Below are 16,332 nucleotides of genomic sequence, written 5' to 3' on the forward strand. Positions count from 1 at the left end.
GGTACTGATGTCTTGAAACAGTTCATTCTCAATGGATAACATTGCCAGTCCCATAGATGTGCAATATTCAAACTTTTTTTTTGTAACTGTAATTTTTTCCTTTCTGCCGGCCACCCGGTTTGCCCATGCCTATGTCCAGGTCTGGGTGGAAGCTGAGAGTTCAGCCAGATTCACAAAGGGATGGGGGACATTTTTGGAGGAGAGGGGCACTGGTAGCTAGAGAGCCTGAGACTGAGGAGCACAGCCTGGGAACCAGACCCTCCTAGAGCTTCAATGCTGGAGGGAGGCTGCGGGTGAGACACAAGCAGTGCGACAAACCCTGGTCAGACCCAGCTCACCCTCCCTTCCAGCGTCCAGCGTGACCCAGGAGATTGGGCAAGACGGACCCACGACCTGGCAGGTCTGCAAGCGGGCACGTCCCGCAGGAGCCTGCAGCCTGGGGTCCCTCAGTGGCAGCCTCCTGCCTCCCGCAGCCCTGTCTGTGCCATGCATCCAGACAGACAGAGCTCTCCAGGACCCGGCTCACCGCTGCCGCTGGAGCCCTTGCCCAGCTCTGCAAGGGGGTGCCGGAGAGAGGGCAAGGCACGTCCCCATCTCGTGGGAGCAAGCCCCGGTTGCGCAGCGCTCCGCGCACGGGCACCCCCCGCCCGCCGCGCACATCTGGGCAGCGGTTGCCGCAGCTGCCTGGGGCGGCTTTGCAGGGGAGGGGCTCCGGCGGCTCGGGGCAGGAGAGAGGGGCAGGGCTGGGGGGCGGGAGGCTCTGCCCACCTCCCTGACGCTGCCGCCCAGCCCATATATAAAGCCCCTTTCCCACGCCAGCCCGGCTCCGGGACGCGGCTCCGGCAGCGGCGGGCGCGCATCGCGGTGCCGGCGGCGAGGATGCTGCAGCCCAGCGCCGGCCCCACGCGTGTCTGAGCCCCGTGGCATGCCCCCGCAGCCCTGAGCCGAGGATGGACGACATCCTGGAGGTGGAGGGGGACCTCGCCTACGCCCTGTCCCACAATGGCACGCTCAACGGGACGCAGGACAACCAGTTTGTGCAGCCCGCCTGGCAGATCGCCCTCTGGGCTGTAGCCTACGCGCTCATCGTGCTGGTCTCGGTGGTGGGGAACATCGTGGTGATGTGGATCGTCCTGGCGCACAAGAGGATGCGGACGGTGACCAACTACTTCCTGGTGAACCTGGCCTTCGCCGAGGCCTCCATGGCCGCCTTCAACACGGTGGTGAACTTCACCTACGCCATCCACAACGAGTGGTACTACGGGCTGCTCTATTGCAAGTTCCACAACTTCTTCCCCATCGCCGCCGTCTTCGCCAGCATCTACTCCATGACCGCCATCGCCATGGACAGGTGAGGGCTGTCGCATGGCGGGGCAGGGGGGTGGCAGCTGCCAGCCAGCCCCGCATCTCAAGTCATTTGCCTCTGATTCCTCACTGAACAGGTAGGGGGCAAGGAGGCAGCAATGTGGTACCTGCAAAGCCCCCTGTTCGAGGGGCAGAGCTGGCGTTCTGCACGGAGCTGGGTTTGGGGATGGAGCTGTGGGGCTGCGGACAGGTCATAAGAGCTGGTAGAAACCCCTGCCAGAGAATACCCAGGTCACCAGCAGCCCTGCCTGCCTGGCCAAGTGCCCCAAGTCTTTTTGCTGTCTTGGTACTTGGTTGATTTTCTTCCTAATTTGGGTACCATGCACGCAGAAAGCAAGAGAGGCACTGAGCTAAAAGCATGCCTGCTTCCTGCCTTTTCATCTTTTTACACACACACACACACATATGCACCTTTTTGTACAAGAACACTGAAGGGAAGTGTGCAACCTCTCTGGACTCCCAGCTCACCTGGTGATGCTCTTAGGGAAATGCTGTTAGCTTAATGCAAAGGGGCTGTTTTACAGTGCCCCAGAAAAGGCTGTCTGACCAAGTTCCTCTGTGTAGCCTACTATCGTTATCACCATCATTGGAAATCTAAGGCCTGTCCCGCTGCTGTTTCTCACTGGTTTTAAAATAGTTAACTTTCCTGGATTCCTTCATTTTAACTCAGAATCCATGCTTAATGCACCATGGTGTATCATCTAATGATGCTAAATGTATCTGAACGTACATCTAACACATGCATGCAGGGGTAGGTCTTAGAGATCCAGACTATTTGTCTGATTTCATTTGGAAAGAGCTAAGTAAAAACTTCCAGGTTTGCCTACTCTCTTTGGAAAAGGGTCTGTTGCTCTCTGTTCCTGCTTCATGTTGTTCTTAGATGGGTGCAGATTTCAGAGCTGAGTGGAAATTGGTTTAACTCGAATTGACAGGCTCTGTTATGTATTGTCTTGCATCTGTCCTGCAGTTAGTGCAGACTGTAGCGAGCAATACACACCTATTTTCTCTGTGGCCGTGGTATGGGGTTACCCAGGTATCAGTGTATATTGCTGGCATTTTGTTTTTTGATGAGAAATCCATCAAGTGGCCAGCGCAGTGCAGAGGCAAGGAAGACTATGTTCACCCAGGCACTTAGCCTAGGTTGGTGATGAAGAGGGAGCAGCAGTGGTCCAGTGGTCAAAGCCAAAGAGTAGAGGATGGGAGTTCTGCAGCCCTGTATCACGTCCTTCATTGATCTGTTCTGTGACCAGGGGGGAAATATTTCGTTGAGACCACTGTGTTCTAGCATTTTCTCTTTGGCCCCTCTTTCCAGTCTCGTGATGCCAGTCATAAGAAACAAGATAAAATCAGACTCTTCTCTCAGATATGGACTTATTGGCTAAAACATGAAATGGAATTGAAAAGTAAAGTGCAAAGTGCTAACAAAATTTTCATCAGGGAATTTACCTCCCTTACCCCCAGTTTATGAAAGGTACCATCACACAAGGCTTATTAGTTTGTTTTTATTCCTTTCTCCTGCAATAAAGGCTAATCCTTTTCTCTCTTAGGGTGAAATAAAAGTCAGACATAATGCCTCTAATGTTAATGGGGTTACACAGATGGAAATGAGAGATCAAGCCTGACTTGGCAAAAACAAAGGCAAATAGGAAAAAGTTAATCCAAGATCGTGTCAGCTCTGCCTGGGTATTAGAAAGCCCATTGCATTTTTCACGCTAGTGAGGAGAGCGGGAGGCGTTATAACACAGGTTCCCTTGACTCTTCTCTCCCTCCCCACCTATCTGCTATAGTTGTTGGTTCCCTTCTACCCCAGAAGCATCTGCATTTTTGGATCTAACCTGAATGGAGCTGCAGAGTACAGGCAGTGAAATACGATGCTTAATTAGTAGCTTTTTTCCAGCTTTAAACCCACAGTCCTATTTAATAACTGTTAGCTTTAAAGATAACTCATTTGAAGAGGGAATCTTCCTAATGAAAACTGAGACTTAGCACTGGAGCCAGGAGTCACAAATGCATACGTGCCAATATGTATTTTCCATAATAGAACTATAAGTAGGTTGTTGGAAGCTTGGGCCAGAACTTCTGTTCAGTTAATGGTCCCAATGTCTTTCTTTTATGCACAGGTCCTTGATGCAGTCTTATCTGTGTCTTATTCAAACAGCCAATGCAGCAGGTTAAATTTTCAAGAGCCCTGAATGATTTGGGAGCCCAAATGCCATTGACTTGCAAAGTGACTTGGGTTATGTCTACACAGCAGACACTGCTCTGATTCCAGCCTGTGCAGACATACCCAAGTCAGCTCTAAGCTACTTTGCTTGGGTGCTGCTGGTCACGTAACTACAGCGGCACAGGGCTCTGCGTGGGTTGCCAAACCCAGGCGAGAAGCTGAGTGAATCCTTGGGTGGTGAGCCAGCACTGAGCTTCACGCTGCTAGTGATGTGCCACGAGCAGTATCTGAATTAGCTCACTGAAAGCTAGCTTGGGTAAGTCTCTGGGAGAGCCGTCATGACTGTGATGCAGGGCAGCTCGCCAGTGCCTAAATCCCTAATTGGGTGCATAGTACTTCTAAAAATGGTGCTCAGTAGCTTGCAAAGTAAGAAAAATGCATTTCCTGTACAGAAACCCTGCTGTAGGTAGGAACCGTGTGCCCAGACAAGCGCCGCATCACAAAATAAACAGAATTATGTTCGCTCAGTTCAAAGCTGAAATTAGAGTTGAGAGACAAGTGACAGAAATCAAGCAAATTTGCAAAGAACCATTTTGCACGACCAAAATCTAGGCATAGTAAACTATCTGACACGCTGGTGGGGGATAAATCTCATGTGCGTTTCAGCTCTTTGGAAATGGAGTAACTGAAGAGTCCCTTCCTTGCTTCCCTTTATTCAAGAAATAAGTATTCCAGCTCTGGGGATTGCTGTAACAATTGCTTTGTTATCTTATTTTTGGATCTAACAATAGCAATAATATGGCTGATGCTGAATCAATTCTGATTCTCTCAATAGTGTTTCAAGACAAGGGCTTAAAGTGGGAGTTAAAGTAAGAAACTGTAACAGAAAGGGAGCAAACTGCAAACTCAAGCACCGCTTATGCAGCATGGGTGCAAGCATGTACCTCAGTTCCACTTGGTTTATATAATCATTGTACTCTGTGACAGCTATTAAGTCTCCGTGAAATGGGCTGTTTTTAGACCCAGGAAAATGCACTTGCAATCAGACAAGATTGCAATTCCCATTGTCAATGGAAACAAAAAAAAATCTGATGTGGGTTATATTACCGCAGTGAATTGAGTGACTGACAGCAGTGGCTAGATTTGTAATTTCCAGGATACTTGAAGAATTCACACCATCAAACTGTTCAGCAAAATAAAGGCAAAATGTGCTCTCTAAATCATTTCTATAGCACGCTTACCAGAAGATACGAAGCTGCCTTCTAAAGAAGCAACAAGCCTTATGCCAAAGCCAATGAGAAAACACATTTTTCAAGCTTAGATGTCTATGTTAAATTCAAGCACGCACAACATAACGGACCTGAAACTGGATCGTGCAAGTAGCTTTACAAATCTTGTACTTGAGAATACAGAGCCGAGCTTCTAGCAAAAGTTTACTGCAGCTGCAAGTGGCCAGCACCCCTGACAAAATCAGGCTGGTAGTCATCTCCTTTGGAAAATACCTTGCGGTGTCAGAGCTGTAACAGGAAGGCCAGGACCTAACACTTGGAGCACCATAAGAGGCCTGATCCATAAAGGTGATTGAGCACACCCTCTATCATTGCTAGATTTCCCTAGACCATTGCTAGGGAGCTGAGCCGGCGTAGGATTGGGCCTGAACATCACGGCAGTATTGCTCGCAGAACTCCACAAACACCTCCCTGCAGATAGCTCAAAAGCATTTGCAGTGTAGCATTTCATTTGTATTTTGACAGTGGGGACTTGAGTCCTCTCATCTGCAAAGCTCAGACACCAGGTTCAAACCCTCGCAAGGCCTCACTTGAGCATCAGGTTGTAATTCTGTTCTTAATCATCTTCTCAACACCTAGATAGGAAGAGGCCAAATCGACGTGCCCTTTGGCTAGAAAATCATGCCTCTCCAATCACCTACAACTCTTTGAGCAGGAAATTAGAAAGAATAACTACAACTAATTGTAGGGTTACTTGTAGTTAAAAGAAGACAGTTCTGTCAGTGAGGTAAGCAGCTATGACACTCATGACATGGGATGCAATTTGCCCTCTGCACAGAGATCCTGTTTCCAACTGGAGATCTAATTTGAGGACTTTAGCAGTGCACAAGTTCCATGCCTACCTCTGCAAGGGGATGCATTTCAACCAGGGAGCATATTTGAGTAAGATTTCCAATCACCCAGATAAACACAAGCAGTCATGGAAGAAACCCTAAATCTGCACACACCTTCAGTCAACTTTGTGGCCAGCAAGACTGCTCCCAAACTGAGACAGTGACTTCTTTTTGCATTACTTGGTTGAGGAAGGGTGAATATGAACATGAAACAGAAGCCAATTGCTAGTCTGACATCCCAGCCTTGTGCATTTTTGCAAATCAACGTGTGACATCACTGCCTCCTCTAGGGAAACCCCATTGCTTTGACTGTTGGGATTTTAGAAAGATTTTAATGAGGTATGTTTGAATCACATAGCAGTGTGGGCTTTATTAAGCCTAACTAAGATGCAGTACATCATCTGCACACAGGGAACTCGAATAATCTTCTGAATGTCAAATGTGTAACAATGAGTTCATAGATGACCCTGCAGATCCTTCGCAAGTTGAATAAATCAGATTAATGTCTGTGGATGATGAAATTAGTCACCCCTGAAGGGTTTTAATTAGTCATTTTAAATCTTTGGTAGCTCTTTATTTTCAGTCACTCTAGTCTTAAATGTGTTTAGTTGTCTGAAGAATGTTACTTTTGTCCACGCAGGGCAAAATATAATATTTAATCTACTACAGTATGAAGGCCAAGGTGGGGAGTATAAAAACTAAAGGGATCTAAGGATGTGTTAATAGGGGTAATGAAATCAAAACAGGCTGGCTCATCTGGGTGCTTGGTACCACTCACCACATAAAGTAGCTTCTAAACAGTGGTAGAGAGATGCAGAGCAGCTGCATTTTAAGAGCGAATCTGGCTTGAGGTCCACAGGACAATTCCTGACAATGAGACTGGGGAATACTGGACTGAGATTTCTGTAAGGAATATTTATTCCCTGCTTGCGGAGAGGCCTGGAGAGCATCTATCTTTTGTGGTTCAGGACCCACACATCACACCCTGCTGACCAGAAACTACATATCACAGAACAAGGTGGGCATCGGTAAAGGCCCTATGGGACTGCAGAAATGTAGTCCATAGGGGTGTTTTTGTCTTCAAGCAAGGGGACAGGATAATCCCTTCCCAAATATTTTAGGGGCACTGGATCTCAACCAAAAATGCCACCTCTACAGGGGAAGAACTGAGCTGACCTGTCACTGTTTTGGTGAAGTGGGGCTGTGCTTCAGGGAAGCTTGCCTCCTTTCTTATCGCAGGTCTGCTTGGCTGATCCTCTTGGAATCCAGCAGTTGCCTCTGGTCAGATTGAGGATTAAGCTGGAAAGAGCAATTCTGCTTCACAAAAAATGCCTGTCCGTGGAAAAGTTTTCATTTTGCACAAGAAAGAAATTGAGACCCTCTGAAAACTCTTGTGGGGGGAAAATGAGAAAGCTGTTACTAACCCAGCGTATGTGAGCCTGACGCACAATCTCTGCTCTGAATTACCTAGATTAAGGATTGACTCCGGCTTTTCCATATCCGTCCTAGGTGCCCTCACTAACCAGCCTGCGCTGGGCCTCGTGCCATCTGGTTTTGATCAAAAATTCCTTCCCAGGTGTGAAAGACGTTTCCATGTGTCTTTCTAGTGACAAAATCCTTTGCCAGAAAATTCCCGGAGGGTCTAAGGGAATGACCACCTCTTTTTCATCCTCTAGTTTCTGGATGGGGAGTTGTCACTTCTTTGGCTGGTAGGTGAGAGGATTAAGCATAGAGCAGAGGAGGAATCCCTATAATCTGGTCTTGTTTTGTTGCCAGATCATCCAGCATGGTGCACCATACCACTCAACAGTCAGAAAGAAGCTGTGGAGCCAGTCTGACTTGCCCAAGTTGTGTCCATCCCAGTTCAGGGGTGTCCTGAAGCAGAGCAGAGGTGCTGCAAGGCATCATGTGAACATACACTCCTTTGCTGTCAATTTAGCAAGGGAAAGAGGGCATGCTTGCAGAAAGAGGCAAGGCCAGGCTGTATCCCTAATTCATGAAGTCCCTGGGCTGCACTTCTGCCTATTAGAGTCTGGCATAAATCAGAACTGCCTTCAGGAGCTCTTCTTTCAATTGTTCTCCTATGTGTTTTTTAGGAAGATGCAGTTAGGAATTAATTACCAAAACCAATCTGCTCCTTCATAGCCTTCCATTCCCAGCACTGCAGAAGGCAGTCTTCTAGAAGAGAGATTCCAGGTATCCTACTTACACAGCCTCTATTGCCAGTGTTGCTGAGCATCTCAACCTTTGCTGTATTTATCCTCATGACAGCCCTATGAAAAGGGTAAATCTAATTGTTTCCATTTCACATATGGTGCAACTGAGGCACAGAGAAGGTAAGATGCTGGGAGTCATAGGGAATTAAACCTGGATCTTCTAAGTCCCAGGCAAATACTCTCATCCTTAGACCACCCTTCTTCCCAGAGACTGAAGGCAAAACCCAAAGTGAACAGAAATGTTAGTCCAACATCATCTCTTTTATTAAAAAGAGAACAGTAGCCGTCACTTCTGCTCCTGAAATATTACTGTCTCCTAGGCAAAGCTTCCTGGAAGAGATGGACACTGCTGGTGACGTTGCTTTGCCGATCACGTGAGCACAGAAGATTCCTGTACTGCAGCAAGGGCACTAAGCCTAATGCCCTAAGACCACAAGCAGAATCAAAGCACTTAAGATTAGCATATTACCTTGCAACTTAGAAACCACACCGAGGTGGTTCCAAGTGCATCAGGTTCCTAGGAGTGTTAAGTCATCACTTCAGAAGGGCAAGACCCCATGAGACATCTGAGCTAAGGGGAGGATCCAAGCCTGCCTTTGGCATAGGCGTAAGATGGGGTATTGCATCGCCTAAGTCACCAAAATCGGGGCTAGGAGGATGAAGGCTCTAGAAGAGGCTATTTGGAGCTATCCCTGCAGATGGGGAAAGGGGCTAGGTTGAAAAAATACAGAGGAATTGATAGAAGTTTGAGGGAAGTGTGAGCTCTCTTCTGCGTGTCTGTAGCTGTGGGGCTGCTACCAAGGCTTAGTTTTCAGGGTGAAAAGGAGGAACATGGAGCAAATCCAGCAGACTCCCAGGCTGTCTGCCAGCCATGACCTGTTCCTTTCTTCTCCTTGGCCTCCAAGACACAACTCTGAGCCACTGAACGGTGCCCAACCTGAAGGACACTTCACTGTGTTGCAGCAAGAGTCAGCACATTCCCCTCAGCACACGGTGCAGAGCTGGGAGCCAGGAAATTCATTTCTAATCTAGACACTGGCACAGAACCCCCAAATGACCCCTGGATGAGTTGCTTCCAAGCTGGCTTTAAAGTTAGTGTTGTCCCAAATGTTGGGTGCCTAACAAAGGACACGTGGGTGCTGACTTTTTCAGAGGGATTCAGCACCTGTAGCCCCTCCTGCTTTTACCTACAGCGTCATGCATTCAGCACATTGGAAAATCTGGCCCCAAATGTCTTGGGTTGAGCATTTGGCCTCAGTTCCTACTTCCAGGTTCCTTTCTGTAGAATGGGGCCAAAGCAAATTGCATACCATAAGTGAGGACAAATAATCCTCCCATCGATTCTGCTGCTGTAATTACCTATTAGCGGATTCACAGAATTGTAGAAAAGTAAGGCTGGGAGGGACCTCAGGAGGTCACAGTAAGGGTGGCCAGGATCTGGAATGGGCTTCCAAGAGAGGTGGTGCTTTCACCTAGCTTGGAGGTCTTCAAGAGGAGGCTAGACAGTCACCTGGCTGGGGTCATCTGACCTCGGTCCTCTTTCCTGCCAGGAGTAGGGGGTCGGACGCAATGATCTATTGTGGTCCCTTGTGACTCTGCAATCCATGAATCTATGAATCTACATCTAGTCCAACAACCTGCTCAAAGCCAGATCAACCATGACTAAACCATTACAGTCAAGTGTCTATCTAACCTACTCTTAAGAGTTTCTAGGAATGGAGATCCCACAGCCCATTTCAATGTTGAACCACCCTCATAGTTAGAAAGTTCTTCCTATTCTCCAACCTAAATTTCCCCTGCCGCAGTTTGAGACCATTGCTAGTCCTGTCCCCTACAGCTACAACCAACTGCCTATCTCCATCCCCTTTATAGCTGCCCTTCCGGTATTTGAAGCACAGTGTAGACATACCCCATCATGGGAAAATCAAGAAGCTAGTGTTACAAATCCTGGCTTGAGAACCACAGCAGAGCAGAGGCAGGAAACTCAAAGCTGTGAAGAGAGTATTTCCAAATGAAACAAGTACCTACAGTAATTGGGCACTATTATCAGCAGACAAGCATGAAACTGTTAGAGATCAGCTGTGGATTCTGGCTTCTTTAAACAAATCACTTGGATAATTGTATTTGCACAGAAATCATCTCAGGTTGCAGATGATACAGAAAGCTCAGTGCCAGGCAAATGCAAATCTCTAATTAAATGAATATACAGCCGGGTGGTATTATATTATGTGCGTTCTGGAATCCTCAATGGTTTTACAAGTGTCACCTACAAATCTCATCTGCTGACTAGGGGCAAGAATCAGGCAGAAAAAATCTCTGATAGCACGCCTGTACCGATAACCATCTTTAGATTGGTTTTAAATTGCAACTGTCACATGTCACTTTGATAGAGCTGGGGTTTACAAATGCTGGTTAATGCATTGCACTGTAGCACATTAAGTGCTGTGACAGAAAGTGATGTGTCGAATGGAAAGAGCATTTACTTCATTCTTCTTTCTTTTCCTTTAAAATAACCTCTGGTGACAGGCCTTGCATTTGGGATTCATTGCAACAGTCAGAATCGTACAGAGACTAACATACCACAGGGACCTTCAGTGCAAGTGATATTGTAGGTGGAGAAAAGCAGAGATGTTTGCAAACCTTTCAGCAAAATCTCAGGTTGCTGCTTCTGGTATGTAACAAATGTAGTTCACTGGGGGTTTAGGAGAAAACTACTGGAAGCAACAGCAAACTCTCGTTGAACAAAATGATGCTCTGACATCCTAGCTGGGGAAAGAGGTTTGGGAAAGCAGCAAAAGCATTACCTGTAGCCTTCTGCTTGGGAAAGAAGCTTCGCTGAAAGCTTGGTCTCAGGCAGATTTTATTGTTTGAGGAAGCAAATAGAAGTGAGAGCTGGCAGCAGTGACATTTCTTTGGAGAACAGCTGGACTGTCACTCACACTGGCCTGAAGGGATTTTTTTGCACGTTCAGGTGATGGGCCTCTCATGAGCAAAGAGAGCAGAAAAATGATCGAGCTTCAGAATAGAGGCCTCTGTTCTTGAAAACACTCATTCCCTGGAATATGAATAGGGGAGGGATTTGCAATGGATCACAGAGTTGGAATGGATCTTGAAACCCCCCCCTGCACAAATGCTATTCCTATAACGGGCTTTTGTATCTGGCCCCCATGATATCACTCATTTCACTTGATACCGACAATACAAAGGGTCTGGGGTGATGCAGTCCTTAGCTCACAGTGCTACATATTGGGCATGGGACTTCCAAGCTATCACCAGGTTATGCTGCTCTTGCTTCTGGCTGAGCACTGGCTGGAGGATCCTGGCTGGAGGTCAGATTTTGGCAACCGATTCCAGCTGATTCTAAGGATGTATCACTCGTGTGAATGTCAACAGTTACCAGACAGCAGACACTAACTTGGGGACTCTAACTTGGGGACTTCCCCCCTTGGGGACTCTAACAATGCATTCATGCAGAGTGTACCAGAGTGGACTGCACGTTCAGACATCAGCAATGGATTCCATTTGCTTTGGGGCTGGAAGATGGCCACTTAATGACTAGATGCCAATAGCACAAAGATACTACCTCTAATATGCGTTCACACATGTACGTACACACACACACATTTCTTTCTCCCCTCCCCTGCCTCATTCCAGGATCACAAACCCACAGGCTGACAACTCAAACAGAAAATAAAAGATTACAAGTATAAATCAGGGGAGGGCAGCAGACCTTTTTGATAAAGGAGTCAATGCAGCAGACAGGTCAAAATTTCAGTGAATGCAGAAAAACGGCTAGAACATGAGGGCTACATAAGACTGATATCATGAAATAAAAGTAAGAGAAGACCTAGAGGCTCAAAGATGGGTGAAACAGGAAACTTATGGGCAGCTTAGATTCACTGAAGCCTCTTTCTAGGAGTGTAAGTACCATATCAAGGAATTATTCATGTTAATAGCTTTATGAATAATGCATTCACAGTTCTAATGAGAGCGGGTCTGCAGTCTCTGTTTGGTTAAAGGCTTTTCTATTGCTTTACATGCTTTTATATATCTTTCAGGCTAACAAAAGTGACATCTTTTCTGTATTTGCCTTCGGTTCAAAACACACTGTGCACTGATGATCCAAATGGCCTTCTGTGAATTCAAATAAGGATCTACAGGTCCCTTGTAAGATCAATGAGAATTCACATTTTTCCTTTCTACACGTTCCTGATGCACCAACTGCTCTGTTTTATTGTGGCATGAAAGCCTAGCAAGCCAAAGCCTAGTAAGAAAGAGAGATGGAGCTTGTTGTTGCTTCCCTCTGTATCAGATCACTGCTCTAGGATGTCATCCCTTTATGACAATGGATCTGTTGCAAACATCTGTGAACACTTGTTTGAAAAATAAGGAACTCAGTTGCCATCAGTGGTGACACTGGGTCCTCACACACTTTTGTATTCAAAGACATTCCTTAAGCATTCATTACCTGTCATCATTGTGCCTAACAGTACTGCTGTTGGACCAGCACCCCGGATAGAACAAAAAGATGCCCCAAAACACTTACAGTCTGACTTGGAACAGGGGAAACCACTCCTAATTTTCTGTTCTCTCAGTCATAGTTGGTACAGGGTCCTCCAGGCTAGGGAAAAGGCAAGTAACTTCCTGAAGTTAGCGTGGGCCAGATTGGAGGCATAGAACTACTGCAAACTCCTTCAAACTCTGGAGCTAAATCCTGTCTGCGAGGTAGTGCTTGGAGATCTCTGCATGACAGGACAGCCACATCTTCCAAAAGAGTACTTTGCTTTCTCTTCTTAGCTGGTGACAGGGTACAAATCCTTCAAGCTGACTACAGACTACTTAGGCATGCCTTATTTTCTTCTACTCTGTAGAGGTTGCACCCCACTCACCTTTATGTCTGAGCTCCAACCTGAAAGCATGTAGCTAGTGCCTGCTGCTGTCTTGTGTTCTGCCACCCACTTGTGATCTGTTCAGGATGGTGTGACCATTTGGGCTGGGAAGTAAAGGCGTTAACTCCATCAAGGACTGTTGTACTAAGGGCTACCAGTTGGCTGATAACATCGCTGTGATCTTCAGGCAGGGTAAACCAGCACTGCTGTGTTGGCTTAGAATCACAAAATCATAGAAAATGAGTGTTGGAAGGGACCTCAGGAGGTCATCTATGCCCTGCTCAAATCAGGACCAACCCAACTACTTCATCTCAGCCAAGGCTTTGTCAAGCTGGGTTGTAAAAGCCTCCGAGGATGGAGAGTCCACCACTTCTCAGGGTAACTTGTTCCAGTGTTTTACTACCCTCCTAGTGAAGAAGTTGTTCCTGATATCTAACCTAAACTTCCCTTGCTGGAGCTTGAGACCATTCCTCCTTGTTTTGTCATCTGCCACCACTGAGAGCAGTCCACCTCCATCCTCTTTGGACCCTCCCTTCAGGGAGTTGAAGGCTGCTGTTAAATCCTGCCTCAGTCTTCTCTTCTCCAGGCTAAATAAGCCCAGTTCTCTCAGCCTCTCCTCATAAGTCACGTTTCCCTCTGCCCAGACTCATTTGTCTACATCCGTTCTCTAGTGGGGAGGCCAAAACTGAACACAGTCCTCCAGATGTGGCCTCACCAGTGCTCAATGAAGGGAAAGAATCACTTCCCTCGATCAGCTGCCAGTGCTCCTACCAATGCAGCCCGGTACGCTGTTAGCCTTCTTGGCAACAAGGGCACACTGCAGGACTTAAGTGAAGCTATGCTGCTTTCCACCAGCTGAAGATGTGAACCTCTCTCTATCTCTATGTCAAGGCCCAGTGTTAGTCTGGGTCAAAGTAATAGACACAAATAAGCAGCTGCCTGTTCTGCCTTCATTGTTAGAGCTGTGCTCAGAGGTTGAAGAGGTCAACAGCTCTTCTAGGCTGTAATCCAGCTATTTGGGGTGGAAGGGAGGAAGATGGGGATTAAGCAGACAGAATCAGCTTTGCTATTTGCAGTCAGTTTTCGTGAAGAGGTGTGACATCCACCAGTTGCTTCCTGTCTGTCATTTGCCTTGCAAGCAGTAGCAGCTGGGTATTTGCACAGACTGATTGTCTCTTCGTGTGCAACAATGAAACTTTGATTTGACTGTTCCCTTTCACTGGGGCTCTTCTTGACGGACCCTCTGAGCAGTTTTGGTAAACTTTGAGCCTATCCTTACTAGCTGTCATTACTTCTGCTCAGTGAGGGCTCTGCTAAGCTGTATAGGAGAGGTCAGCTGGCCTACCGGCTTCCCAGGCTTGCTTTTCTGTTTTGCACTGCAAGCTTCAATCTTGGGAGCCACTCAGACTGTCATTTTTTTGGTCTCCTCACCCTAGGGCCTTTCCTGTTCCTTCTGTTTAATCACTGATCTCTGCAGGAAACTTCTCCCCTTCCTTACTGCCACAGAGCAGATGGCTCATACAGCTGCAGGTAGACTCTACACATACTTATTTAGGAACAAGAGAGAAATTCCCATCCTCTGCACTGGTTTCATGACTACACAGGTACTTGCTGAATAAATAAATAACATTTAGCAAGTTCTCATCCACCAACATCAAAATGCTTTTACAAAGTACGGACTAAGGATCATTGCCTGCCCCTTTCCCATTTCACATGTAGAGGAAACTAAAGAACAGCACATAAGAGATTTGCCTTAGTGAAACTGTGGTTTAAGAGGAAATAAATTCAGGTCTTTCATCCACCAGCCTCTTGCCCTTGCACCTAGATTCTGCTGCCTGCCTTTTGTAGCGCTAGAAAGACTGACATGCTGCTGCTCTAGAAAGTCAGGCAGACCAGGTGAATATAGCCTTCATGAATGCTTCATCATGGCAAAAATGGCAATGGATGGGTCTTTCCTCCCAGTACTCTTGGTTTTCCCTGTGATTAAGCTGCATTCACCCTTGCCATTTCCTGCCAACTTTGGCTTGTAGATGCTTTCCTGCTCTCTCGTTTATTGGCGTCTTGGAGGCACCCCCTACCTGACAGCAGTCTGCTCCAGGAGTGCAGGGAATAGGCCTCCAACTCCTTAGGGACATGAAGCACTTGAAACTCCTACTGGAACCAAGTCTTGTCAGGGCCTGGCTGCCAATCTCTCTTCTCCCCATATGCTACAGTCAAGTATGTTTGACTCTGTGTCCTCAAAGAAAGCAAACAGGATTCCCTGCTCCCTTGTAAGTCCCCAGGGGAAGTCATTAGACAAACCCAGACACCCCAGTATTTGCTGCTTTTGATGTGCTGTCTTTTCCTTTGCTCTTGATCTTTTCCCTGGTTGGTTTAAGGGGGACTGGAGGAGGAAAGGGAATAGATTTCCCTTTAGGGATGGGGGCGTTTTTTTTCTCCTGTGTAAAAGGTCCTTTTCTCCTCTATCCATTTGGATTCTCAGTCCTTTCCCTACCACAAGTGACACTGAACAGTGTGACACTGAACAGTGTGACAGCAGGCATGATGGTAGTTACTCGCTCTCAAATTCAAACACAAAGGATCAACCCTAAGGACTTGTATGGCCTGCTTATACTGTGAGCAAAGAGAAGTAGGTTGCCAAGTTAGTCTGCACTCAACCAGAAGGCAGGGTAGACTTGCACCTCATAGACTAACCAAAGTATATAGTCATGTGTGTGTGGGTGTGTAGCACAAGCTTTTGTGGGCTCACTTAATCAGAAGCTGTGAAAGGGTCATTGCCAACATTTGATGAAGTGAGTTCCATACACACACACATGCATGTATGCATGCATGCATGCATGCATGCACGTATATGTGTAGCACAAGCTTTCACAGGTTGAAGCTCATTTCAGATGCAGAGTTATATATACAGCACAAGTTCAGCCCACAAAAGCTTGTGCTGCATCCATCCATCCCTAGCCCACAAAAGCTTGTGCTAAATATCTGTAGCTATCTGTATGTGTGCGTGCATGTGTGGTGAGCTTCAGCTCATAAAACCTTGTGCTATATATACCTATATAGCACGAGCTTTTATGAGCTGAAGCTCACCACACACACACACACACACACACACACACACACACACTGTCTCTCTTTGACTAGTCTATAAAGTGAAAATCTGCCTTGCTTTCTACTGTTTCTGCTAGCCTAACACTAAACATGCAGGTCTGCAGATTGACCCAGATCACCCGGCAAGTGTGATGCTAGAATGGGCTCCTCAATAAGCAACTAAATTAGAGCAACCAATGAACAAGGCCATGTACTACTTCGTGCACACAGCTCCTCCTGAATATGGAGGGCAGTCATTGCCTATTAAGCTGGCCTGTCATGTCCCACCCAGTAGCAGCCAGCTGTGCACAGAATCACTCCTGAGCACCTAATACCCTCTGCTCACTGGCACCAACAACCCGGACTCTCCACTCACACCTGGGAGGGAGAGCAGCAATTCCATTCAGAGATCCCAGGGTAAAACAGTAAGAGCACAGCCAGGTCCAACACTTACCAGGAAAGCTACCTGTGGGACTGTACTCTCTGTAG

At 46.9% G+C, this 16,332-nt stretch overlaps 1 protein-coding gene across 1 annotated transcript in view; it reads left to right on the forward strand.

Annotated features, from left to right (window-relative positions):
* The first annotated feature begins 840 nt into the window (after positions 1–840).
* LOC102565149 (substance-P receptor) overlaps positions 841–16,332 on the forward strand; it is a 65,804-nt gene continuing 50,312 nt past the window's right edge. The window contains exon 1 of the mRNA XM_006271931.4: positions 841–1,351. Coding sequence (XP_006271993.2) covers positions 951–1,351 — 401 coding nt within the window. The 5' untranslated portion in view covers positions 841–950. The remainder of the gene's footprint in view (positions 1,352–16,332) is intronic.

The sequence above is a fragment of the Alligator mississippiensis genome, chromosome 7, assembly GCF_030867095.1.
Source record: "Alligator mississippiensis isolate rAllMis1 chromosome 7, rAllMis1, whole genome shotgun sequence".
Classification (NCBI taxonomy): Eukaryota; Metazoa; Chordata; order Crocodylia; family Alligatoridae; genus Alligator; species Alligator mississippiensis.